The 27,692-nt window shown below is 38.2% G+C and overlaps 1 protein-coding gene, 1 long non-coding RNA gene and 1 other non-coding gene across 3 annotated transcripts; 2 read left to right on the top strand and 1 right to left on the bottom strand.

The window, feature by feature from the left end:
* Nucleotides 1–11,831: 11,831 nt before the first annotated feature.
* On the bottom strand, nucleotides 11,832–26,011 carry LOC144341308 (uncharacterized). The gene is made up of 2 exons (XR_013418162.1): nucleotides 25,700–26,011; nucleotides 11,832–12,587 (listed from the first exon to the last, which is right to left on the bottom strand). It is a non-coding gene; the product is annotated as an uncharacterized LOC144341308 (long non-coding RNA).
* LOC144329623 (18S ribosomal RNA) lies at nucleotides 24,674–25,623 on the top strand. Its single transcript, XR_013395092.1, has one exon. It is a non-coding gene; the product is annotated as an 18S ribosomal RNA (ribosomal RNA).
* Nucleotides 25,993–27,024, top strand: LOC100499546 (MTRNR2-like). The gene is given in 1 exon segment (NM_001195043.2): nucleotides 25,993–27,024. A coding segment is annotated over 1 exon segment (75 nt). The 5' UTR covers nucleotides 25,993–26,649; the 3' UTR covers nucleotides 26,725–27,024.
* The last annotated feature ends 668 nt before the right edge of the window (nucleotides 27,025–27,692 follow it).

Here is a 27,692-nt window from a genome sequence, read left to right as displayed (position 1 = left end):
ATTCATTTTTAAATCATAATACATAAATGTCTTAAAGCCCAATAACTGGTAAATTACAGTAAAAACATTCTTTATATACTAACACGTCACTGTAATAAAGTGGTTTGCCAAATCATTCACAACAAATTGGGTCTCCACAGGTACAATTAATTTAACTGACATTCACAAATCAACAGCAAGAATGACAAAATACAAAATAACAAATAACTGAAGACAATTCTGATGATGCCTTGATATTGACAATGAAAACGTTTCTCTAAAAATTGTAGAAACTTAACCCCTAAGCAGGTGTTCAGGCATAATAGGAACTCGGCAATCTTACCAAGTTACATGTCTCAGCCCATATTTATTTTATGTATGGCCAAGCTTCACTATTTGTGGATTCCATTATTTGCCACTTTGCTACTCACCAAAGTTTATTTCTAACCCCAAGATCAATATCACACGGCTAATGACTAAAAGTCATCTGAGGACATGCGCAGAGTGGCAAAAATGTGAGTGCTCAAAGTACACTTTCCCAACTGAGTTCACACAAGGTAACAGTGTGCGTTCTCATCTCAGCTCATAGGATAAACAAGTGTCTTTTTTATGGTCTATTTAATGTCATGTTTTTCCAGTTTTGTGCTTTTTGTTAGTGATTTTGCTGTTTAAAATTACTCCCAAGCATAAGGGTGAAGTGCTGCCCAGGATAGGAAGCACAAGACTGTGATGTGTCTTATGGAGAAAATGCATGTGTTAGATTAGCTCCATTCAGGCGCTAGTTTATGATGCTGTTGGCCATGAATTCAACGTTGATGAATCAACACCAGTGATACACCCAAAAAAAGAAACAGGAAACTCATTGACCTGCACATGACGCTGCTCCAGAATGTCTTAAAGTAACATCTGTAGTGAGTGAGGAGGCTATCTGAAAGTAAGAAAGAAAGAGGTTAAATTTGTGAGTTCAGAAGATAACGACCAATAAGTAAGCTCAGTGGACAGCATTGTTGTAAGGCTGAAAGCCAAAGAAGTTGTAGGTCATGTGACCCAGAGTCAGCGAAATGTTGGAAAAAAAGGCTAATGGTTTACCATTATACAGGAACACTGCATATAATTGATTAGTTGTGAAAAATGGACATGAAATAAAGTCTATTTTAAAAGAAACACACATAAAACAAGGTTGTATGTTGATCAGTAAATAAAAATATCAACAGCAGCTCACAGGAAAATTAACCCTGTATTTCTCCCAGAAGGAGTGGCTCAATATTTTCTAATTATACATACATACACACACACACACACACACACACACACACACACACACACAGACTATATATGTGTATATATACAAATGATTGTATATATATGTATATACATATATATATCTCTGTTAGGCTACTAGCTATCATTAAACTTTTAGAATGATATATAATTCATATATATGGGCAATTTATATGTACATATTCCTAGTGGAATAGAGAGGAACCATTCTAACTTAAACTGTTATTGCTCAATATCTGGAATGAATTCATTTTCCTCTTTTTTTATTGCCTTCAGCCACTTCATCTTTCAACGAATCTGTTAATCACAAAATATCTGCTCATTTATTTTTAAAAACTCCATTTGATATGGCAAAATATTATGCTATGTTAGATTCCTACTTAAAAACAAAACATTTAAAATTTACCAACTCATGACCGGGCGCGGTGGCTTACACCTGTAATCCCAGCACGTTGGAAGGCCGAGGCGGGCGGATCACGAGGTCAGGAGATGAAGACCATCCTGGCTAACAGGGTGAAACTCCGTCTCTACTAAAAATACAAAAAAATTAGCCAGCCATGGTGGCACATGCCTGCAATCCCAGCTACTCAGGAGGCTTGAGGCAGGAGAATCGCCTGAACCCGGGATGCGGAGGTTGCAGTGAGCCGAGATTACACAATTGCACTCCAGCCTGGGCAACAGAGCAAGACTCTATCTCAAAATAATAGTAATAACAATAATAAATTAATAATAAATAAATAACTCATAGGACATGTTTTGGCTACTTAAAATTGTGTTTAATATTTTATCTCTGTTTTATTGTATCTTATTTCTTACTATGCTGAAATATGCATTCTCTATTAAAGCATTTGGCTTCTTGTGTTCTGATAAACATTATTCCTTTTCTTATCTTGAATTTGCTGATTGTCAAAGCATGGGTAAAACTCAACAACAAGCATCAGTGTAGAGAAACAAAAAGGCCAGGAAGTAAAATTTTTCCAGGTTCTGTGCTGGTTTTTGTAGCTTGAAGTGAAGAAGTCTAATGCACAGCATCAAAATGAACATTGTAAACTCCACCTTGGTTTTCCTGAGATTCTGTTATTGATGTGGGTAAAACATGTAAGTAGAAATTATGAATTCTTTATAGAGTTATGTCAGTAGTGACATTTCTGAGAATTCACTCCAAACACAATAGTCAGCTGCTGAGAATATAAGAAATAGCAATGAGTAACCTAAGGGAAGGGAGAGACACAAACTTGCTGGGATTTCAATACTCTTGTCACATAGTCTGAAATTCAGAGACACGCTTGATTTACTGGAGTGTTTGGATCTATAAATGCTTCTCAACATATAGTGAGGTTTGACTGGTAAACGCACTGTAAATTGAAAATATCATAAGTAAAAACTGCATTATATACACCTAACCTATGGAACATAACTCAGCCTAAATAACTTACATGCTCAGAACACTTATATTAGCCTACATTTAGGCAAAATCATTGAACACAAAGCATAATTTATAATAAAAACTTTAATATAATTTATTGAAAGCTACACTGAAAGTGAAAAACAGAATGATTGCCTGTGTACACACACAGAATATATATGTGTATATATACATATGATTGGATACATACGTGTATACATATATATATTATAATCTTTCTGTTAGGCTATTAGCTATCATTAAACTTTTAGAATTATATATAATTCATATATATGTACATTTATATGTACATATTTCTACATTCAGTAGAAGTACAGTTTATACTGCATGCATATTGCTTTCACACCATAGTAAAGTCGAAAATTTTATGTCAAACCATGGCAAATTGGGGACTGTCTATAATCTGGAAGAACAGCCCAGGAATGTAAGGGAATTCAAGTCTGAACTGAAAGGGAAATAATGTAACTCAGGGTCAAGGTGTCAGCTAAGGCTGAGTTCAGGACCAGGATAACACAGATCTGAGCAATAAGAAGGCTAGTGTTTTTATATAATATTCTCTGGCCAAAACTCTGTCAGGGAAGAATTAATCTTGGGACAATAGGTGGAAGAAAATAGCAACTACAGCTATTGAGTCTAAGAGAGACACATGTTGACCTTTTTGCCTATAATACTTTCTCTACATAAGCCCCATATACTTCAGCACCCACTCACAAATAATGAAATAATAGAGTTAATATATAGTCATATTATGTGTTTATCCTATGGTTGATCCAATGAAAACTGGGGACAGACAATTTATATAAACTAATTGCTCATGTATTTATTTCCAGTTTATGTTCACTGCTTTCCATTTTATGCTTCATTTATTTGTGTTAATTTCCATTTATAAATATCAGCAAAAAGAAATCAATTGTACTTAAATAATAAATACGTATGTTTTGTCTCAATCTGGCCTTAGAGTCAGTAGAGCAAACATATTAACCAAAGATGTGTTCAAAGTTATTAAAGCTTTTACATTTTTCAAAAACATTTTATTTTGAATCCTGACACATTTTAGAAAATATTTATGTTTTATACTTATAAAATTCGCAAAACTGCAAGCCCTTTATCTGCATACTTTATTTTTAACTCCTTTAAGCCTACTCATAATTAAAACCAGACCTTTTCCTATACTTGCACAAAAGAAAACTATGAATTTCAGAATTGTGTAATGTACTAGAAAGGATAACACAGTATTTGAGTGTAATGGTGATCATACCTCTCTCTTTCAGAATTTTGTGACAATAAACAGAGTGTTTTGCATTACTTTAAATGTGAAAGATCACCAATATGTCTTCTCATATTATATTCATTAATTCATTCAGCAAATATTTATTAAGTTATACGATGTGCTAAGCATTGTCTTAGGCTTGGAAGATCTATCACTGAACAAAATAGACAAGCACCTCTGCCCTCAGGAAGATTTAATTATATAAATGCCACCAGAGAGATGAAAGATCAAAACTACATTTTTATTTGTAAATCCAGGACAAGAAAAATGTCTCGTTTACAATATGTGCTAGAGATGCTGAATAAATCCTTTCTACACAGAATTATACTTATCCTCCTACATATTAGGTGTTACTGGCAGCTCCATAATTTATATATGAATGAATATGGACTTTTTTCTGCATCACTTCCATGGTGTTACATATTTAGAAAAGTTTCTAACAAATGTTGTCCATAGATTATGTCAAATTCATAACTAAATAATGACTAAATATTGCCATATCTGAAATAAAATATATGAAAATGTACAAATACATATTTTTGTACATGTACATATGTATTAACAAATGCATTATGGAAAATATTTGACACTTTTAAAATAAGAATTATTTCAAAGAACTAATTATAAAATATTATTCCATGCAACATTCTTTACAAATAAAAAAATTCATAACCTTCAATACATTTCTAGTTAGTCACAGAACTTTTTCAACAGGACAGCTTTTAAAATCTGCTCATTTTTACTCATTTTATTTATTCAAGAAATACAATTTAAATTTTATTCTGTTTAAGAAAAAAAATTCTAAAAGCTTCTTTCCTGTGTTAATGGTTAAAAGCCTTCTTCTGCATTGGAAACAATATTTGATATATTAAGAATACTATTCTTCACCCTCTAGGGGTATAAACCTGTTTACTTGAATAATTATTCATATATAACTCACTAAAGTGGGTGGTATGAAAAGAAAAACAGGAAAAAAAAAACAAGTCAGGATACAGGGAGGCAAAGTGGTTTTTAAATATGACAAAAACAGAAATGGGTCTATTTAGGCTTTATCTGGCACTTAGCAGGTTTTTAATAAATGCATCTTTGAGGTGTAATCCATCAAACTGCAAGTAGTATATCTATAAGGGGTTTCACAAACAAGATTTCATGGTAGGACCACACCAGAAACGCTGTGCTCCCAGTGTGTGAGCAACTGGTTATATTACTCAAATATGCTAAGTTTAGAATGAGTCATTGTGGCTTAATTTCTTAAAACAAGATAGGCTTTGTGCAATTATTTAAGATTCTGAGTATAGTACTTAATAAATCTCTATTAGGAAAAGGAAAGAAAACTGTAGAAAGGTTAAAAATCATTTAATCCCCTGGACCTGGTGATTGAATGGGTTCAATGGTATCTAAGATTTGCCCCAGAGTAAGGTTTATGCATGAAATTATCACTACATTAACATTTCACATATAACTTCCTTCCCAACTCTTCAATTATTAATGGTAAACAAACTTTTGATAAATTGTAGACAATTCATATCAAAGATGATTCATGTTATATAAATAAATAAAGATAAATTGTGGACTATTTGAGAGCCAAATTGTCCACAAAACCTTATTATTTCCAAGCCATAATGAATTTACTTTACATGAAAATAAAACATTTATTTACAATGTTGATTATCAGATAATTGTTTTTATTAGCATATATTATGTCTTGTTATTGTTTTTACCAAATACTCATAGGCTATTTAATTATTATAAATACGTATTATCTTGGAAACTTGAAGTCAGTGATCTTAAGCAAAATTTCCTTTAGATCCTCTCATTATAGTGATGCTAGTATTTTACAGGCAGTATAGACAGAATAATACTTATTAATTAAGTGGCCTCTCTCTCTTCTAAAGGAAGATGTGCAACAGAAAACTGGATTCCTTTCATCTGTATATGGAATAAATCTCTTCTTTGGTTAAAAAAAACACTGTTCACACATAGTTCAAGTGACTTCAAGGGAAATTAAACACAAATAAGATAGCCTAGGGAATGGCACATGCCAAACTAATGAATTTATTCTGATTATATTTTGTTACAGAAACTTTGTTGTGTGATTTGAGTAAATTATCTAATCTAATCTTCAAAACACTTTAGGTAGTTATTTTGATTATGCCCAGTACTGAGAAGTAGTAAATTCAAGCAACGCAGCAAGGATCGTTCTGTAAGTGGTGAAGCTGTGTTTCAAGACATACAATCCAGTGCTCCAGAAACTGGAATCTCATACACTAAGCTCTGCTGTCTGTCATTAACTAGTGCTCCAATCTTAGGAATGAGTCAGGTCTATTTGATGTAAGTATTTGTGATATTTCATTAGGCTGTTAGGTTGATAAGATGTGGGAATTTATTTTTTAATATTATTTCTCTAGTGTTTTAATAACAAAAGACAATCCAATGAACAAAACATTTCTAATTCCAAATAAAGTTACTGATATATTTAATTTCAACCTAGTTTTTCTTTGAACAATTTATATGTCTTAAAAGACATTTGTGATACGAAGGAAAATGCTGACCTAAAGTGTAATAGAAACTAAATTAATTTTAATCTGAGTAGTGAAAGAGAAGTTGAGAATATCTGAAAATCTGGGCTTCTTGCTTCATGAATAGAGTTGTCTCCTTTAGGCTCCCAGACTCAGGCTCTACTGAGGGTAGCATTTATTGACCATGTGATGTGCATCATGAACTGCTAACATTGTTTTTCTCATGCCCTTTAAATTCTCTCAACAATCCTATATTGTATGTCTTAATATATCCACTTTATAGTAAGGATATAAACATTCACAGAGGCTGAAGTAATGAGAATTCTTTATCTAGAAACAGATTCAAGAGGGGGGAGGGGGGAGGGATTGCATTGGGAGTTATACCTGATGTAAATGATGAGTTGATGGGTGCAGCACACCAACATGGCACAAGTATACATATGTAACAAACCTGCACGTTATGCACATGTACTCTACAACTTAAAGTACAATAATAATAAATAAATTAAAAAAAAAAAAAAAGTAAAGTTATTCTGTGCTGTCCAAGATGGTAAGTACCAACCCAGCCACATGTGACAGTTGAGCATTGGAAATGTGCCTACCGTTACTAGGCAACTAAATTCTTAATACTATTTAATTAGTTTAAATTTAAATGTATATAGCCACATGTCACTAGTGGCTACCATACTGGACAGTGTAGTTCCAGAAGATCACATTTCCACCTACACATTAAATCACCTAAAGAGTTTCAAAATATGTCAAAGCCCAGATGCCATTCTAGACCTACTAAATTAGGACCTCAAGCTGCTGTACCCAGGCATTGGGCTTTTTTGTTGTTGTTGCTTTTGTTTGTTTACCTTTTAATTATGGGAAGTTTACTTTTTCTTTCTTTAAGTTGTCTTTTATATTTAAAAAAAATAAACAAATAAGAAAAATATTGTCTACTAGGTGCGGAATCCAGTCTTATCTCCTTGGTAAAATCCATGGAAAATCTGATTTCTTACTCAAGACCTATGCCCTTGTGGTAAATCAATTGACTAGATTAAACATATTTCCAAATGAAAAAAAAAAAAAAGAAACTTTAAATTCTAAGCTCTTTTGTTATACACAATAACTCCTTTACAGAACACATTAAAAAATATATTTTTAGCTAATCCATTATTTATTGCAGTAATGATATATTAATATTCTCATTTTTCAGATAATTACTAAATATTATTGTAATAGATTTCAGTCACAGAAAATGTGTTGGATTGAATGCTTTTGCCTTATAGAAACAGTTCTTATTTAGGTGATGATTTGGCAATCAATATAAAGTAACATTTAGCTGTCATTGTTTGATAGGGTGTAGAATAGGTCATTTTTATCATGGGATATACATAACTTAGATCTTGTGATGTATGACAAATCAAATACTTTAATTTAAATAATTAATATTTCATATTTTAATTGATTAGTGAACTACATGCATTTCTTTTTTTTAACTTATTTTCCATTCAGAGGTACATATGCAGGTTTGTTATACAGGTAAATTCATGTCACGGGGATTTGACATACAGATTATTTTGTCACTCTGGTACTAAACTTAGTACCCAATAGCTTTTTTATTTTATTTTATTTTTTAATTTATTTTTTTGATACAGGTCCTCACTCTGTCATCCAGGCTGGAGAGCAGTGGCACAATCTTGGCTCACTACAACCTCTACTTCCTTGGTTCAAGTGATCCTCCCACCTCAGCCTCCTGAGTAGCTAAGACTACAGGCATGCACCACCACACCCAGCTAATTACTGTAATTTCTGGAGATGGGGTTTCGCCATGTTGTCCAGGCTGGTCTCCAACTTCTAAGTTCGAGTGATCTGCCCACCTTGGTCTCCCAAAGTGCTGGGATTAAGGGAGTGAGTCATTGATGCCTGGCCCCAGTAGTTATTTTTTCTTATCTTCTCTCCTCCCACCATCCACCCTCAAGTAAACCCCCATGTCTGTTGTTCCTCTCTATGTCCACGTGTTTTCATCATTTAGCTCAAATTTATAAGTGAGAATATGCAGTGTTTGGTTTTCTGTTCCTGAATTAGCTTCCTTAGGATAAGAGCCTCCAGCTCCATCCATGTTCCTGAAAAGAACCTGATCTCATTATTTTTTATGGCTACATAGTATTCCACATTATATATGTACCACATTTCCTTCATCCATCAATGGGAATTTAGGTGGTTTTCATATCTTTCTATAGTGAATAGTGCTACAATGAACATATGCATGCATGAGAATTTATGGTAGAATGATTTATACTCCTTTGGGTATACATCTAGTATTTGATTTATGGTAGAATGATTATATTCCTTTGGGTATATACCCTGGATAGCTTGGTTGAATGGTAGTTCTATTTTTAGCTCTTTGAGGAATCACTATACTTCTATCCACAATGGCTGACCTAATTTACACTCCCATCAACAGTGTATAATCATTCCCCTTTCTATACAACCTCATCAGCATCTGTTATTTTTTTGACTTTTTGGTAGCCATTTTAGATGGTGTGAGATGATGTCTCACTATGGTTTTGATTTGCATTTCTCTAATAATTAGTGATGTTAAACTTTTTTTCACATGCTTGTTGGCCGCACGTATACCTCTTTTGAAGAGTGTCTGTTTATGCCCTTTGGCTACTTTTTAATGAGGTTGTTTGCCTTCTTCTTGTAAATTTGTTTAAATTCCTTATAGATGCTGGATATTATACCTTTGTCAGATGCATGGTTTGCAAAATTTTTTCCTTTTTGTGTAAGGAAGGCATCCAGTTTCAACCTTCTGCATATGCAAGTTATCTTGGCACCATTTATTGATTAGGGAGTTCTTTCACCATTGCTTGTTTTGGTGTGCTTTCTCTGAGATGACATGGTTGTAGGGGTGTGGCATTACATCTGCACTCTCCTTTCTGTTCCACAGATCTATGTGTCTGTTTTTGTACCAGTACCATGCTGTTTTGGTTATTGTATCCCTGCAGTATAGTTTGAAGTTGGGTAGCATGATACCTCCAGCTTTGTTCTTCTTGCTTAGGATTGCCTTGGCTATTCAAACTCTTTTTTGGGTCCACGTGAATTTTAAAATACTTTTTTTCTACTTCTGTAATGAATGTCACTGATATTTTGATAGAAATAGTATTGAATCTGTAAATTGCTTTGGTCACTATGGCCATTTTAACACTATGTGTTCTTGCTATTTATGAGCACAAAATGTATGTTTGTTTGTTTGTTTTCATTTCTTTGTGTCATCTTTCATTTCTTTGAGCAATGTTTTCTAATTATCATTGTAGAGATCTTTCACTTCCCTTGTACCTTTAGCATTTTCTTCTTTTTGTGGCAATTGTGAACTGGATTGCATTCCTGATTTGGCTCTCGACTTGGCTGTTGCTGGTGTACAGGAATACTATTGATTGTACATCAATTTTGTATCCTGAAACTTTGCTGAAGTTGTTTACCAGATCTAGGCGCTTTGGGGCCAAGACTATGGGTTTTTTAAGCTATAGAATTATGTTGTCTGCAAAAACAGATAATTTGACTTCCCCTCTTCCTATCTGGATGTTCTTTCTCTATGCTCTTAGGACTTCTAATACTATGCTGAGTAGGAGTGGCGAGAGAGGGCATCCTTGCATTTGTGTGGGTTTTCAAGAGGACTGCTTCTAGCTTTTGCCCATTCAGTATGATATTGGCTGTGGGTCTGTCATACATTCCCCTTATTATTTTGAGGTATGCTCATTCAATATCTAGTTTATGGGGAGTTCTTAACATGAAAGCATGTTTAATTTTATCAAAATCATTTTCTGCATCTATTGAGATAATCATGTGGTTTTTGACTTTAATTTTGTTTGTGTGATGAATCATATTATTGATTTATGTGTGTTGAACCAACATTGCATCTCTAGGATAAAGCTTACTTGGTCACAGTGGATTTGCTTTTTGATATGCTGCTGGATTCAGTTTGCTAGCTTCTTGTTGAAGACTTTTGCATCTATGTTAATCAAGGATATTGGCCTGAAGTTGTTGTTGCTGTGTCTGTGTCAAGTTTTGATATTAAGATGATGCTGGCCTCATAGAATGAGTTGGGAAGGAGAACTTCATTCTCAATTTTTTGGAATAGTTTCAGTAGGAAACATCAGGAGCAAAATATCACATATTCCACCCAAAAACAGGGTTTGTTAAGATGGCAGAGCCCGGTAATTGCATAAAACTTAAAACTTTATAACCAGAGGTTCAACTCCTCTTCTTAATACCATGACCACAATAAACCTTTTACTTCTAATTATATCTACATTAGCTGCCATAGCATTCCTCACACTCGTTGAACGAAAGTTACTAGGCTATATACAGCTACGAAAAGGACCCAATGTTGTAGGCCCATATGGACTATTACAGCCCTTTGCTGATGCAATAAAACTTTTCACTAAAGAACCCCTAAAACCCTCAACATCTACCACCACCCTCTATATTATCGCACCCGCTCTAGCCTTCTTCATTGCCCTTCTCCTATGAACTCCCCTCCCCATACCTAACGCCCTAATCAACTTCAATCTAGGACTCCTATTCATCCTGGCTATATCTAGCCTAATTGTCTACTCCATCCTATGATCAGGATGAGCATCAAATTCAAAATATGCCCTAATCGGAGCCCTATGAGCCGTCGCTCAAATAATTTCATACGAAGTCACCCTCGCTATTATCCTACTATCAGTCCTACTAATAAATGGCTCATTTAACCTCAATACACTCATTACAACGCAAGAACACCTGTGGCTTCTCCTACCATCATGGCCCTTAGCTATAATGTGATTTACTTCCACACTAGCAGAAACAAATCGAACCCCCTTTGATCTCATAGAAGGCGAATCAGAATTAGTATCAGGCTTTAACATTGAATACGCTGCAGGTTCATTCGCCCTATTCTTCATAGCCGAATACATAAACATCATCATAATAAACGCCCTAACAACCACAATTTTCCTAGGCACATTCTACCCCATCCATTCACCAGAACTATTCACAACATGCTTCACCACCAAAACACTCCTCCTAACCTCCCTATTCCTATGAATCCGAGCAGCATACCCCCAATTCCGTTACGACCAACTCATACACCTACTATGAAAAAGTTTTCTCCCACTCACACTAGCACTACTCATATGATACACCTCAACACCCGTCGCAATTTCCAGCATTCCCCCTCAAACCTAGAAATATGTCTGACAAAAGAGTTACTTTGATAGAGTAAATAATAGAGGTCCCAACCCTCTTATTTCTAGGATTGTAGGTATCGAACCTACCCCTGAGAGTCCAAACTTCTCCGTGCTACCTCATACACTCTATCCTAAAGTAAGGTCAGCTAAACAAGCTATCGGGCCCATACCCCGAAAATGTTGGTCACATCCTTCCCGTACTAATCAACCCACTAGCCCAACTCATCATCTACACCACAATAATCATAGGTACACTCGCCACAACACTAAGCTCACACTGATTTCTCACCTGAGCAGGCCTAGAAATAAACACACTAGCCTTTGTCCCAATTCTAATAAAAAAAACAAACCTCCGCTCTACGGAAGCTGCTACCAAATACTTCCTAATACAGTCTACCGCATCTATAATCCTCATAATAGCAATTATCTCTAACAATCTATTATCAAGATGCTGAACAACAACAAGTTACATTAACCAACCCCCGTCTCTAATAATAACAATCGCCCTTGCCATAAAACTAGGAATAGCCCCCTTTCACTTCTGAGTTCCAGAAGTCACCCAAGGAACACCCCTAACTTCCGGCCTACTCCTCCTTACATGGCAAAAACTAGCCCCCATCTCAATTATATACCAAATTCACCCATCAATCAACACCCACGTCCTCCTAACCCTTTCTACCCTATCCATTGTAGTGGGCAGTTGAGGGGGTCTTAACCAAACACAATTACGTAAAATCCTAGGATACTCTTCAATTACTCACATGGGCTGAATAATGATAGCACTGGCATACAACCCAACTATCACAATTCTTTATTTAACTATATATATTATCCTAACAACTACCATATTCCTGACCCTTAACCTGAGCTCAAGCACCACAACTCTCATACTATCCCGCACCTGAAACAATTCAACCCACCTAGCACCACTAACAGCACCCATCCTCATATCTCTAGGGGGCTTACCCCCTTTAACTGGCTTCCTACCCAAATGAATTATTATTCAAGAACTCACAATGAACAACAACTTTCTGATCCCCTCTATTATAATTACCATAACTCTACTTAACCTATACTTCTACATACGCCTAATCTACACCACCTCCCTAACACTATTCCCCACATCCAACAACACAAAAATAATATGACAGTTCGAAAATACAAAACCCATACTCCTTATTTCCCCACTCATCATCACCTCCACTCTTTTACTACCAATCTCCCCCCTAATCTCAGCTACCCACTAGAAATTTAGGTTAAATAAGACCAAGAGCCTTCAAAGCCCTTAGTAAGTAAAAATACTTAATTTCTGAAACACATAAGGACTGCAAACACCTACTCTGCATCAATTGAACGCAAATCAACTACTTTAATTAAGCTAAGCCCTTACTAGATCAATGGGATTTGAACCCATAACAACTTAGTTAACAGCTAAACACCCTAATCGACTGGCTTTGATCCACTTCTCCCGCCGCAGGAAAAAAAGGCGGGAGAAGCCCCGGCAGAAACTCTGAAACTGCTCCTTTGAATTTGCAATTCAACATGAAAATCACCTCGGGGCTGGTAAAAGGAGGACTAGACCCCCATCTTTAGGTTTACAGCCTAATACTTACTCAGCCATTTTACCACTTTTTTCCTTTTTCCCACCCCACTTATGCTCATCAACCGTTGACTCTTTTCAACAAACCACAAAGACATTGGAACCCTGTATTTACTGTTTGGTGCATGAGCTGGGATCATAGGTACAGCCCTAAGCCTTCTCATTCGAGCTGAACTAGGTCAACCTGGCAATCTACTAGGTAACGACCACATTTACAACGTTATTGTAACAGCCCATGCATTCATTATAATTTTCTTTATAGTCATACCTATCATAATTGGAGGCTTCGGGAACTGACTAGTGCCCTTAATAATCGGCGCACCCGACATAGCATTTCCCCGTCTAAATAATATAAGCTTCTGACTCCTCCCCCCTTCTTTCCTACTACTAATAGCGTCAGCCGTAGTAGAAGCTGGCGCCGGAACAGGTTGAACAGTATACCCTCCTTTAGCAGGAAACTTCTCTCACCCAGGAGCTTCCGTAGATTTAACCATCTTCTCCCTCCACCTAGCAGGTATTTCCTCTATCTTAGGGGCCATCAACTTTATTACTACCATCATCAACATAAAACCCCCCGCAATATCCCAATACCAAATCCCCTTATTTGTCTGATCAATCCTAATCACAGCAATCCTTCTACTTCTCTCTCTACCAGTCTTAGCCGCCGGCATTACTATACTGCTAACAGATCGCAACCTCAACACCACTTTCTTTGACCCTGTTGGGGGAGGAGATCCTATCCTATATCAACACCTATTTTGATTCTTTGGTCACCCCGAAGTCTACATCCTCAATCTCCCCGGTTTTGGGATAATTTCCCACGTTGTAACTTACTACTCTGGAAAAAAAGAACCATTTGGGTACATGGGTATAGTTTGAGCCATAATATCAATTGGGTTTTTAGGTTTCATTGTATGAGCCCATCATATATTTACAGTTGGCACAGATGTAGATACACGAGCCTATTTCACTTCCGCCACTATAATCATTGCAATCCCTACCGGTGTGAAAGTTTTTAGCTGGCTTGCTACACTTCATGGAGGCAACATTAAATGATCTCCAGCAATACTTTGAGCCCTAGGCTTTATCTTCCTATTTACTGTAGGAGGTTTAACCGGCATTATCTTGGCAAACTCATCCCTAGATATCGTACTACATGACACATACTACGTTGTCGCCCACTTTCATTATGTTTTATCAATAGGGGCTGTATTCGCCATTATAGGAGGCTTTATACATTGATTCCCTTTATTCTCAGGCTATACGCTAGACCAAACCTGTGCCAAAGCCCATTTTATCATTATATTCGTGGGCGTAAATTTAACCTTCTTTCCACAACACTTCCTTGGCCTGTCCGGAATACCCCGACGCTACTCTGATTACCCTGATGCCTACACTACATGAAATATCCTGTCATCTATAGGCTCCTTCATCTCACTAGTAGCAGTAATCTTAATAATCTACATGATCTGAGAAGCCTTTGCTTCAAAACATAAAGTACTACTAATCGAACAGCCCTTCACTAATCTAGAATGACTATATGGCTGCCCTCCACCCTACCATACATTCGAAGAACCAACCTATATTAAACTAAACGAAAAAGGAGAGAGTCGAACCCCCTAGAACTGGTTTCAAGCCAGTCTTATAGCCCCTATAACTTTTTCAACAAGATATTAGAAAAACCATTTCATAGCTTTGTCAAAGCTAAATTATAGGTCAAACCCTATATATCTTACATGGCTCATCCAGTTCAACTAGGCCTACAAGATGCCACATCTCCTGTTATAGAGGAACTAATCACTTTTCATGACCATGCTTTTATAGCCATATCTTTAATCAGCTTCCTAGTATTATATGCCTTGCTCTCAACACTCACAACAAAACTAACCAATACTAACATCACAGACGCTCAAGAAATAGAAACTATCTGAACCATCTTACCCACAATTATCCTAGTTCTGATTGCCCTCCCATCCCTGCGCATCCTATACTTGACGGATGAAGTCAACGACCCATCCTTCACTATCAAATCAATTGGACACCAGAGATACTGAACCTATGAATATACGGACTATGGAGGCCTAATCTTTAATTCTTACATATTACCCCCACTATTTTTAAATCCAGGAGACCTTCGGCTTCTAGAAGTTGACAATCGAGTAGTCCTCCCAATTGAAGCCCCCGTACGTATAATAAATACATCTCAAGATGTCTTGCATTCATGAACTATCCCCACACTAGGCCTAAAGACAGATGCAGTACCTGGACGCTTAAATCAAACTGTATTCACGGCCACACGACCAGGCGTCTATTATGGACAATGCTCAGAAATCTGTGGCGCAAACCATAGCTTCATACCAATCGTCGCAGAACTAATCCCACTAAAAATCTTTGAAATAGGACCTGTATTTACCCTATAAATAACCCTATTTCCTTTTCTTTCCCCCCTCAGCACTCCCACCTCGTAAATCCTCAAAATACCTTACAGGCCCACTGTACAGCTATCCTAGCATTAACCTTTTAAGTTAAAGACTGGGGGACACACCCTCTGCAGTGAAATGCCCCAGTTAGACACATCGACATGATTCACTACTATTATGACGATGCTCCCTACATTATATCTTATCATACAATTAAAACTACTAAACACAAATTACTACCAACCCCCTCTTACAAAAAACTCCAATCTACAAACCCACAGTATTCACTGACAACCAAAATGAACGAAAACCTATTTACCTCATTCTCAACTCCAACAATCCTAAACCAACCCGCCACAATCCCCATCATCCTATTCCCCACCCTGCTAATCCTAACCTCTAAACACCCCATTAACAATCGACTAATTACTATTCAACAAAACCTAACCCAATTCGTCCTAAAACAAATAATAATAATTCACAATGCTAAAGGACAAACCTGATCTTTAATACCAATGTCTCTAATTACCTTCATTACCACAACGAACCTTTTGGGGCTCCTGCCTCACTCATTTACACCAACCACCCAACTTTCCATAAACCTAGCCATAGCAATTCCCCTATGAGCAGGCACAGTAATCATAGGACTTCGCTTTAAAACCAAAAATTCCCTAGCTCACCTTCTACCACAAGGTATACCCACGCCACTCATCCCTATACTGGTAATAATCGAAACTATTAGTCTACTTATCCAACCAGTAGCCCTAGCCGTACGACTGACCGCAAACATCACAGCTGGCCACCTACTAATGCACCTGGTTGGAAACGCTGTACTAGCACTATCAACTATCAACTTCTCCATGACCCTGCTAACCTCCATACTCCTAGCACTACTAACCATTCTAGAAATTGCAGTGGCCCTGATCCAAGCCTATGTCTTCACACTCTTAGTTAGCCTCTATCTACATAACAATACCTAATGACTCACCAAACCCATGCTTATCACATAGTTAAACCCAGTCCCTGGCCACTGACAGGAGCTCTGTCAGCTTTCTTAATAACATCCGGCTTAATCATATGGTTCCACTTCTACTCTACCACCCTACTGATACTAGGCCTACTAACCAACATACTAACCTTATATCAATGGTAACGTGACATTGTATGAGAGAGCACGTACCAAGGCCACCACACGACATCTGTCCAAAAAAGCCTTCGTAACGGAATAACACTATTCATTATCTCAGAAGTATTCTTCTTTATCGGCTTCTTCTGAGCATTTTACCATTCAAGTCTCGCCCCAACACCCTGCTTGGGGGGTCATTGACCACCAACAGGCATTATCCCCTTAAACCCCCTAGAAGTACCCCTCCTAAACACCTCTGTACTACTCGCATCTGGGGTTACAATCACCTGAGCTCATCACAGCCTCATAAACAGTAGCCGAAAACAAACAATCCAAGCTCTACTTATCACAATCCTACTAGGCACCTACTTCACCCTGCTACAAATCTCAGAGTACTTTGAAGCGCCTTTCACTATCTCCGATGGTATTTACGGTTCAACATTTTTCGTTACCACAGGCTTCCATGGGCTTCACGTTATTATCGATCCACATTCCTCTTTATTTGCCTCATTCGCCAACTACTATATCACTTCACATCGAACCATCATTTCGGCTTCGAGGCCGCCGCTTGGTACTGACACTTCGTAGATGTTGTCTGACTATTCCTCTATATTTCTATCTATTGATGAGGATCCTACTCTTTTAGTATAACCAGTACAATTGACTTCCAATCAATTAGTTTTGACAACATTCAAAAAAGAGTAATCAACCTAGTGCTAGCCTTAACAATCAACACCCTATTAACCTCGCTACTAATAATTATCATATTCTGATTACCCCAACTCAACTCCTATGCAGAAAAAACTAATCCTTACGAATGCGGATTTGATCCTCTAAGTCCTGCTCGTATCCCATTCTCAATAAAGTTTTTCCTAGTCACCATTACCTTCCTACTATTTGACCTAGAGATCGCCCTACTACTATCCCTACCGTGAGCCATTCAAACAACAAACCTCCCAATAATAGTCAAATCAACCATCGCTTTTATCATTATCCTAATTCTCAGTTTAGCCTACGAGTGAACTCAAAAGGGGCTAGACTGAGCCGAATTGGTAAGTAGTTTAAATAAAACAAATGATTTCGACTCATTAGATTATGATAACCATACTAACCAAATGATCCCCACCTATATAAACATTATATTAGCATTTACCATCTCACTTCTAGGCATATTAACCTACCGCTCACACCTAGTAGCTTCTCTCCTCTGTCTAGAGGGAATAATGATATCACTCTTTATCATAGCTACCCTTATTGCCTCGAACATACACTTCCCTCTAATCAATATCATACCTATCATTCTGCTAGTATTTGCCGCTTGCGAGGCAGCAGTAGGTCTTGCCTTACTAATCTCAATCTCCAATACGTACGGACTAGATTATATCCACAACCTAAGCCTGCTTCAATGCTAAAAATAATTATCCCCACAACCATACTACTGCCTATAACATGACTTTCCAAAAATGATACAATCTGAATCAACTTAACTATACACAGCCTAGCTATTAGCCTCATTCCCCTATTATTCTTCAACCAAACCAACAGCAACCTCCTTAATCACTCAACCTACCTATCCTCTGACCCACTAACAACACCCCTCCTAACACTAACTGCCTGACTCCTACCTCTCATGATCATAGCGAGCCAATATCACCTATCCAACGAACCCTCCTCACAAAAGAAACTTTACCTTTTCATAATAATTTTCCTACAAATCACCTTAATTCTGACATTCATGGCTACAGAACTAATTATATTCTACATCCTATTTGAAACTACCCTCATTCCCACTCTAATTATCATCACTAAATGAGGTAACCAAGCAAAATGTCTTAATGCAAGCACATATTTTCTATTCTACACACTAACCGGCTCTCTACCCCTACTCATTATACTAAACCACACCTACAACAACACAGGCTCATTAAATATTACATTACTAACACTCACAGACCAAAAACTAACAACCACCTGATCTCACAGCTTTACCTGACTAGCATGCATAATAGCTTTTATGACAAAAATACCCCTATATGGTCTACACCTATGGCTCCCTAAAGCTCACGTTGAAGCCCCCATTGCAGGATCAATAGTTCTTGCCGCAGTACTCCTAAAACTAGGTGGCTACGGCATAATACGACTTACTTCCATTCTTAACCCCTTAACAGAATATATAGCCTATCCATTCCTTATGTTGTCCCTATGAGGCATAATCATAACAAGCTCAACATGTCTCCGACAAACGGATCTAAAATCACTCATCGCATACTCTTCTGTAAGTCACATAGCTCTAGTAATTTTAGCCTCCCTTATCCAAACCCCCTGAAGCTTCTCTGGCGCAACTATCCTTATAGTTGCCCACGGACTCACCTCCTCCATATATTTCTGCTTAGCTAATTCAAACTATGAACGTACCCGTAGCCGTATCATATTACTATCCCAAGGACTCCAAATCCTACTCCCACTAATAGCCTTCTGATGATTCACAGCAAATCTTACTAATCTTGCCCTACCCCCCACTATTAACCTACTAGGCGAGCTCTTTGTAATCGCAACCTCATTTTCCTGATCCCATATCACCATTATACTAACAGGACTTAACATACTAATCACAGCCCTCTACTCTCTCCACATATTCATTACAATGCAACGAGGAACACTTGCACACCACATAATTAACATAAAACCCCCCTTCACACGAGAAAACATATTAATATTTATACACCTCGCCCCAATTATTCTTCTATCCCTTAATCCCAACATCATTCTAGGGTTCACTTCCTGTAAATATAGTTTAATCAAAACATTAGATTGTGAATCTAACTATAGAAGCTTACCACTTCTTATTTACCGAGAAAACTCGCAAGGACTGCTAATCCATGTCTCCGTACTTAAAATTACGGTTTCCTCAACTTTTAAAGGATAACAGCTATCCATTGGCCTTAGGAGTCAAAAATAATGGTGCAACTCCAAATAAAAGTAATAATCATGCACACTCCCATTATAATAACAATCCTCATCTCCCTAACTCTTCCAATCTTTGCCACCCTCATCAACCCTAACAAAAAATGCCCATACCCAAACTATGTAAAAATAACCGTAATATATGCTTTTATTACCAGCCTTCCTTCAACAACTTTATACATCTTCTTAAACCAAGAAACAACCATTTGGAGTTGACATTGAATAATAACCCAAACATTAAATCTAACATTAAGCTTTAAACTAGATTACTTCTCCATAATATTTATTCCAATCGCACTATTCATTACCTGGTCCATTATAGAATTCTCGCTATGATACATAAGCTCAGACCCAAACATCAGCCAATTCTTCAAATACCTCCTTATTTTCCTTATTGCCATATTAATTCTAGTTACTGCTAACAACCTTTTCCAATTCTTCATCGGCTGAGAGGGCGTAGGAATTATATCTTTCCTCCTAATTAGCTGATGGCACGCTCGAACAGATGCCAATACAGCAGCCATCCAAGCAATCCTATATAACCGCATTGGTGACATTGGTCTTATCCTAGCTATAACATGATTTCTCCTACATTACAACTCATGAGACTTTCAACAAATATTAGCCCTAAATTCCAACTTAAATCTCCTTCCACTAACAGGCCTTCTCCTAGCAGCAGCAGGAAAATCAGCTCAATTTGGCCTTCACCCCTGATTACCCTCTGCTATAGAAGGCCCAACTCCAGTCTCAGCCCTACTTCACTCTAGCACCATAGTCGTTGCCGGAGTATTCTTGCTCATTCACTTCCACCCTTTAATAGAAAACAATACATTAATTCAAAATCTTACATTATGCCTGGGGGCTATTACTACCCTATTTATAGCCATCTGTGCCCTCACACAAAACGACATTAAAAAAATTGTAGCCTTCTCTACCTCAAGCCAACTAGGTCTAATAATAGTCACCATTGGCATTAACCAACCATACTTAGCATTCCTACATATCTGTACCCATGCCTTCTTTAAAGCCATACTTTTTATATGCTCCGGATCCATTATCCACAACCTAAACAACGAACAAGACATTCGAAAAATAGGAGGCCTATTTAAAACAATACCCCTCACCTCAACCTCCCTAATCATTGGCAACCTAGCACTCACAGGAATACCCTTCCTCACAGGCTTCTATTCCAAAGACCTCATTATCGAAGCCACAAATACGTCGTATACCAACGCCTGAGCCCTATTTATTACTCTCATCGCTACCTCCCTAACAAGCGCCTACAGTACTCGAACTATTCTCCTCACCCTAACGGGACAACCCCGCTTCCCAACTCTAACAAACATTAACGAAAATAACCCCGCTCTACTAAACCCAATTAAACGCCTCACAATAGGCAGTATAATCACAGGATTTCTTATCACCAATAACATCCCCCCTACTTCGCTCCCCCAGCCAACAATACCCCTCTATTTAAAACTCTCAGCCCTATACGCAACTGCTTTAGGTTTCCTAGCAGCCCTGGACCTCACCCTTATAACAAACAAACTAAAAATAAAAAACCCATCACAAATATTCAAATTTTCCAACATACTAGGGTATTTTCCCACCACAATTCACCGTACAATCCCCTATCAAAATCTACTTATAAGTCAAAACTTAGCCCTTCTCCTATTAGACTCAACATGATTAGAAAAATCCATACCTAAAATAATCTCACAAACACGTATCACTGCTTCCATAACTGTAACCACCCAAAAAGGCATAATCAAACTCTATTCCCTCTCTTTCCTTATCCCCCTTACCCTAGCCCTACTTCTAATAATATAATCTATTACCCCGAACAATCTCAATCACAATGTATACACCAACAAATAGCGTTCAACCAGCAACTACCACTAATCAACGCCCATAATCATATAAGGCACCCGCACCAATAGAGTCACCTCGAATTAATCCTGATCCCTCCTCTTCAAAAATCACCCAATCACCCGTATCACTAAAACTAACCACTACTACTACCACTTCATCCAAACCTAAGACCCATAAAACTAACACTACTTCCATCATCAACCCCACTAAAAGACCCCCTAAAACCTCAAACCCTGAACCCCATGTCTCAGGATACTCTTCAATAGCCATTGCTGTAGTATAACCAAAAACAACTATCATACCCCCCAGATAAACCAAAAATATTATTAAGCCCATATAAGCCCCCCCACAATTTAAAATGATCACACAACCAACCACACCACTAACAATTAACGCTAAACCCCCATAAATAGGAGAAGGCTTGGAAGAAAAACCCACAAACCCCATAACTAATAATACACTCAATGTAAATAAAATATACGTCATTGCTTCCATATGGGCTCTAACCATAACCAATGATATGAAAAACCATCGTTGTACTTCAACTATAAAAGCACTAATGATTCCAATACGCAAATCCAACCCAATCATAAAAATAATCAACCGCTCCCTCATTGATCTACCCACCCCATCTAACCTCTCCATATGATGAAACTTCGGCTCACTTCTTACAGCCTGCCTAATTCTACAAATCATCACAGGCCTATTCTTAGCAATACACTACTCACCAGACACCTCTTCTGCTTTCTCCTCAATCGCACATATCACCCGAGATGTAAACTACGGCTGAACCACCCGCTACCTCTACGCCAATGGTGCCTCTATACTCTTCATCTGCCTTTTCCTACACATGGGTCGAGGCCTCTACTATGGCTCATACCTCCTCCTAGAAACCTGAAATATTGGTATTGTACTCCTTCTTATAACCATAACAACAGCTTTCATGGGCTATGTCCTCCCATGGGGCCAAATATCATTCTGGGGGGCAACGGTAATCACAAATTTACTATCGGCAATCCCATATATCGGAACCAATCTCGTTCAATGAATCTAAGGTGGATACGCCATTGATAACCCTACTCTCATACGATTCTTCACCTTACACTTTATCCTACCTTTCATCATCGTCGCTCTCACAACCGTACACTTACTATTCCTACACGAAACAGGATCAAACAACCCCTGCGGAATCTCCTCCGACTCAGACAAAATCGCCTTTCACCCCTACTACACAGTTAAAGACATCCTAGGCCTAGTCCTCCTTCTCTTCATCCTAGCAATACTAGTACTATTCTCACCTAACCTCCTAAACGACCCAGACAACTATATTCCAGCCGACCCACTAAACACTCCTCCACATATTAAGCCAGAGTGGTATTTCCTATTCGCATACGCAATCCTACTATCTGTCCCCAACAAACTAGGAGGCGTATTAGCACTCTTCCTATCAATTCTCATCCTAGCAGTTATCCCTACACTTCACAAATCCAAACAACAAAGCATAATATTCCGCCCACTCAGCCAGTTCCTATTCTGACTCCTAATCACAATCCTACTAACTCTCACCTGAATTGGAAGCGAACCAGTAACCCAACCCCTCATCATTATTGGCCAAGTAGCATCCGTAATATACTTTATCACAATTCTAATCCTAATACCACTGGTCTCCCTAATCGAAAACAACCTACTCAAGTGAACTTGCCCTCATAGTATAAATTAATACACTGGCCTTGTAAATCAGAAATGAAACATTCTTCCTAGGGCAATCAGAAAGAAAGTACCTAACTCCACCACCAACACCCAAAGCTGGCATTCTAACTTAAACTACTTTCTGTATTCTTATGTTGTATAAGCTTCATAGTGTAAATCTAGCATTAACTTACCTATAATGCTATTATGTAATTCGTGCATTACTGCTAGTCAACATGTATAATATATAGTACTATATATGCTTAACTGTACATAGCACATGCCATCACATACCAACCCAGCATTCTTGAAAAGCATGCTTACAAGCAGGAACTCTAATAGGGACCTCAACAGCAATACATAACACGACTCCTCCAAATCCAACCCACCCCCCCACGAATATCAACCAAACCAGCCCATGCCAGGCGTCCATAGTACATCAAATCGTTCATCGGACATAGCACATATCTGTTAAATAATCCTTCTCACCACGGATGCCCCCCCTCACTTAGGGGTCCCTTGCTCACCATCCTCCGTGAAATCAATATCCCGCACAAGAGTGCTACTCTCCTCGCTCCGGGCCCATAACTCGTGGGGGTAGCTATACCTGAATTGTATCCGGCATCTGGTTCTTACCTCAGGGCCATGACAATCAAGATCGCCCACACGTTCCCCTTAAATAAGACATCTCGATGGATCACGGGTCTATCACCCTATTAACCAGTCACGGGAGCTCTCCATGCATTTGGTATCTTTTATCTCTGGTCCGCACGCAACCCCATCGCAGAATGCTGACTCCCACCACATCCCGTCCTGTATGCGCCTGTCTTTGATTCCTAGCACATGCAGTTGTTGATCGCACCTACGTTCAATATTCTAGCCCCACACAAGTTCCAGCAAGGTGTTATTTAATTCATGCTTGTAGGACATACCAATAACCAATTCCGCGACACCACTTCCACCATACCACAAAACCACAATAAAATTCCACCAAACCCCCCCACCCCCATCTCTGACCTTCATCCAAAACCCACTTTTGCCAAACCCCAAAAACAAAAGTCTTAATATATCCGATCAGAGCTTGTATTTTCATCTTTTAGGTGTGCACGACTCTAACTGCCATCCTCTCAACTAATAAATATTTACTTCACTAAACACTCTTAACACCAACCCACCACAAGCTTTTCCCCCACAACCCCAAAGAGACTACCTCGCAGTTACGCTCACACCTCCGTTTATGTAGCTTAAACCCGCCCAAAGCAAGACACTGAAAATGCCTAGATGGGTTTGCACACCCCATAAACAAATAGGCTTGGTCCTGGCCTTTCTATTGGCTCTTAGCAAGATTACACATGCAAGCATCCCCGTCCCGGTGAAGACGCCCTATAAATCATCATGACCAAGAGGAGCAAGCATCAAGCACGCACACGCAGCTCAAAACGCTTTGCCTGGCCACACCCCCACGGGAGACAGCAGTGACAAATATTTAGCAATAAACGAAAGTTTAACTAAGCTATGCTATATTGAGGGTTGGTTAATTTCGTGCCAGCCACCGCGGTCACACGATTAACCCTAGCTAATAGAGATCGGCGTAGAGGGTGTTTAAGATCTGACATAATAAAGCTAAACTCCATCTAAACTGTAAAACCCTAGCTGATGTAAAATAAACTACGAAAGTGGCTTTAAAACTTCTGAACACACAATAGCCAGGACCCAAACTGGGATTAGACACCCCACTATGCTTGGCCCTAAACCTCAATAGTTAAATAACAAAACTACTCGCCAGAATACTACAAGCAACAGCTTGAAACTCAAAGGACTTGACAGTGCTTTACATCCCCCTAGAGGAGCCTGTTCCATAATCGATAAACCCCGATCCACCCCACCCTCTCTTGCTCAGCCTATATACCGCCATCTTCAGCAAACCCTGATGAAGGTCACAAAGTGAGCGCAAATGCCCTCCACCGCAAAAACGTTAGGTCAAGGTGTAGCCCATGAGACGGTAAAAAATGGGCTACATTTTCTATCTCAGAAAATTCCACGAAAGCTCTTATGAAATCTAAGGGTCCAAGGAGGATTTAGCAGTAAATTAAGAATAGAGTGCTTAATTGAACCAGGCCATAAAGCGCGCACACACCGCCCGTCACTCCCCTCAAATATACTTAAGGAACATCTTAACTAAACGCCCTAATATTTATATAGAGGGGATAAGTCGTAACACGGTAAGTGTACTGGAAGGTGCACTTGGATAAATCAAGGCATAGCTTAATATAAAGCACCTGGCTTACACCCAGAAAATCTCAATACCATTTGATTGCCTTGAGCTAATACTAGCCCTAAGCATAACCAACACTAATACCAAGTCGACACACACTAAATCATTCACCTACACAAAGTATAGGCGATAGAAATTTTAATCTGGCGCTATAGATATAGTACCGTAAGGGAAAGATAGAAAACCACCCAAGCACAAAATAGCAAGGACTAACTCCTGTACCTTTCGCATAATGGATTAGCTAGAAACAATTTCACAAAGAGAACTACAAGCCAAATTCCCCGAAACCAGACGAGCTACCCAAAAACAGCTAAAAGAGCGCACCCATCTATGTGGCAAAATAGTGGGAAGATTTCTGGGTAGAGGTGACAAGCCTACCGAGCCTGGTGATAGCTGGTTATCCAAGACAGAATCTTAGTTCGACCTTAAGCTTACCTGCAGAACCACCTAATCCCCCTGTAAGCTTAATTGCTAGTCTAAAGAGGGACAGCTCTTTAGACACTAGGAAAAAACCTTACGGAGAGAGTAAAAACCCCAATTACCATAGTTGGCCTAAAAGCAGCCATCAATTAAGAAAGCGTTCAAGCTCAACATGAACTACCTCAAAAATACCAAACAAATAACTGAACTCCTCACACCACATTGGATTAATCTATCACCCTATAGAAGCAATAATGCTAGTATAAGTAACATGAATATTTTCTCCACTGCATAAGCCTAAATCAGACCGAAAGCCTCACCGATACCTAACAGCCAGGCATAGCAAACACAAACAAGCCCATGCTACCTTCACTGTTAACCCAACACAGGCATGCTTTAAGGAAAGGTTAAAAAAAGTAAAAGGAACTCGGCAAACTCAAACCCCGCCTGTTTACCAAAAACATCACCTCTAGCATTACTAGTATTAGAGGCACTGCCTGCCCAGTGACACACGTTTAACGGCCGCAGTACCCTGACCGTGCAAAGGTAGCATAATCACTTGTTCTTTAAATAGGGACTCGCATGAATGGCACCACGAGGGTTTAACTGTCTCTTACTTTTAACCAGTGAAATTGACCTGTCCGTGAAGAGACGGACATAAAATAATAAGACGAGAAGACTCTATGGAGCTTTAATTTATTAATGCAATCAAAAACCATACAAACCCACGGACCTTTAAACTACTACACCTGCATTAAAAATTTTGGTTGGGGTGACCTCGGAGCACAACCAAACCTCCGAACAACACATGCTAAGAATACACAAGTCAAAGCGAGCTAATATTCACAATTGATCCAATAATTTGATCAACGGAACAAGTTACCCTAGGGATAACAGCGCAATTCTATTCTAGAGTCCATATCGACAATAGAGCTTACAACCTCGATGTTGGATCAGGACAAAGCTTTTCTTTTGTACTTCTGGTAGAATTTAACTCTGAATCCATCTAGTCCTTTACTTTTTTGGTGGATAGGCTATTTATTGATTAATTTTTGGAACTTGTTATTGGTGTGTTCAGGGATCCAGTTTCTCTATGATTCAGTTGGAAGGATGTAGGTATCCAGGAATTTATGCATTTCTACTAGATATTCTAGTTTGTGTGCATAGAAATGTTTATGGTATTTGCTGATGTTTATTTGTATTTCTGTGAATTAAGTGATATCATCCCTTTTGTTGATTCTAATTGTGTTTATCTGGATCTTCTCTCTTTTTTTCATTACTCTAGCTAGGTTCTTCCTATTTTTTTCAAAAACCAAATTCCTAGATTTGTTGATCTTTTGAATGTTTTTCCAAGTCTCAGTCTTCTTCAGTTCAACTCTGATTTTGGTTATTTCTTGTCTTCTGCTAGTGTTGGGTTTGGTTTACTCTTGTTTTTCTACTTCTTTTAGTTTTGATGTTAGGTTGTTAATTTGAGGTCCTTCTAATTTCTTGATGTCTTTATTTAGTGCTATAAATTTTCCTCTTTACACTCCCCTAGCTGTGTCCCAGATATTCTGGTGTATTATCTTTGTCTGCATTAGTTTCGAAGAATTTCTTGACTACTGCCTTAATTTTATGATTTACCTAAAA

Source organism: Macaca mulatta, chromosome 6 (genome assembly GCF_049350105.2).
Source record: "Macaca mulatta isolate MMU2019108-1 chromosome 6, T2T-MMU8v2.0, whole genome shotgun sequence".
NCBI classification, from domain to species: domain Eukaryota; kingdom Metazoa; phylum Chordata; class Mammalia; order Primates; family Cercopithecidae; genus Macaca; species Macaca mulatta.
This window is presented reverse-complemented; position numbering and strand designations above follow the sequence as displayed.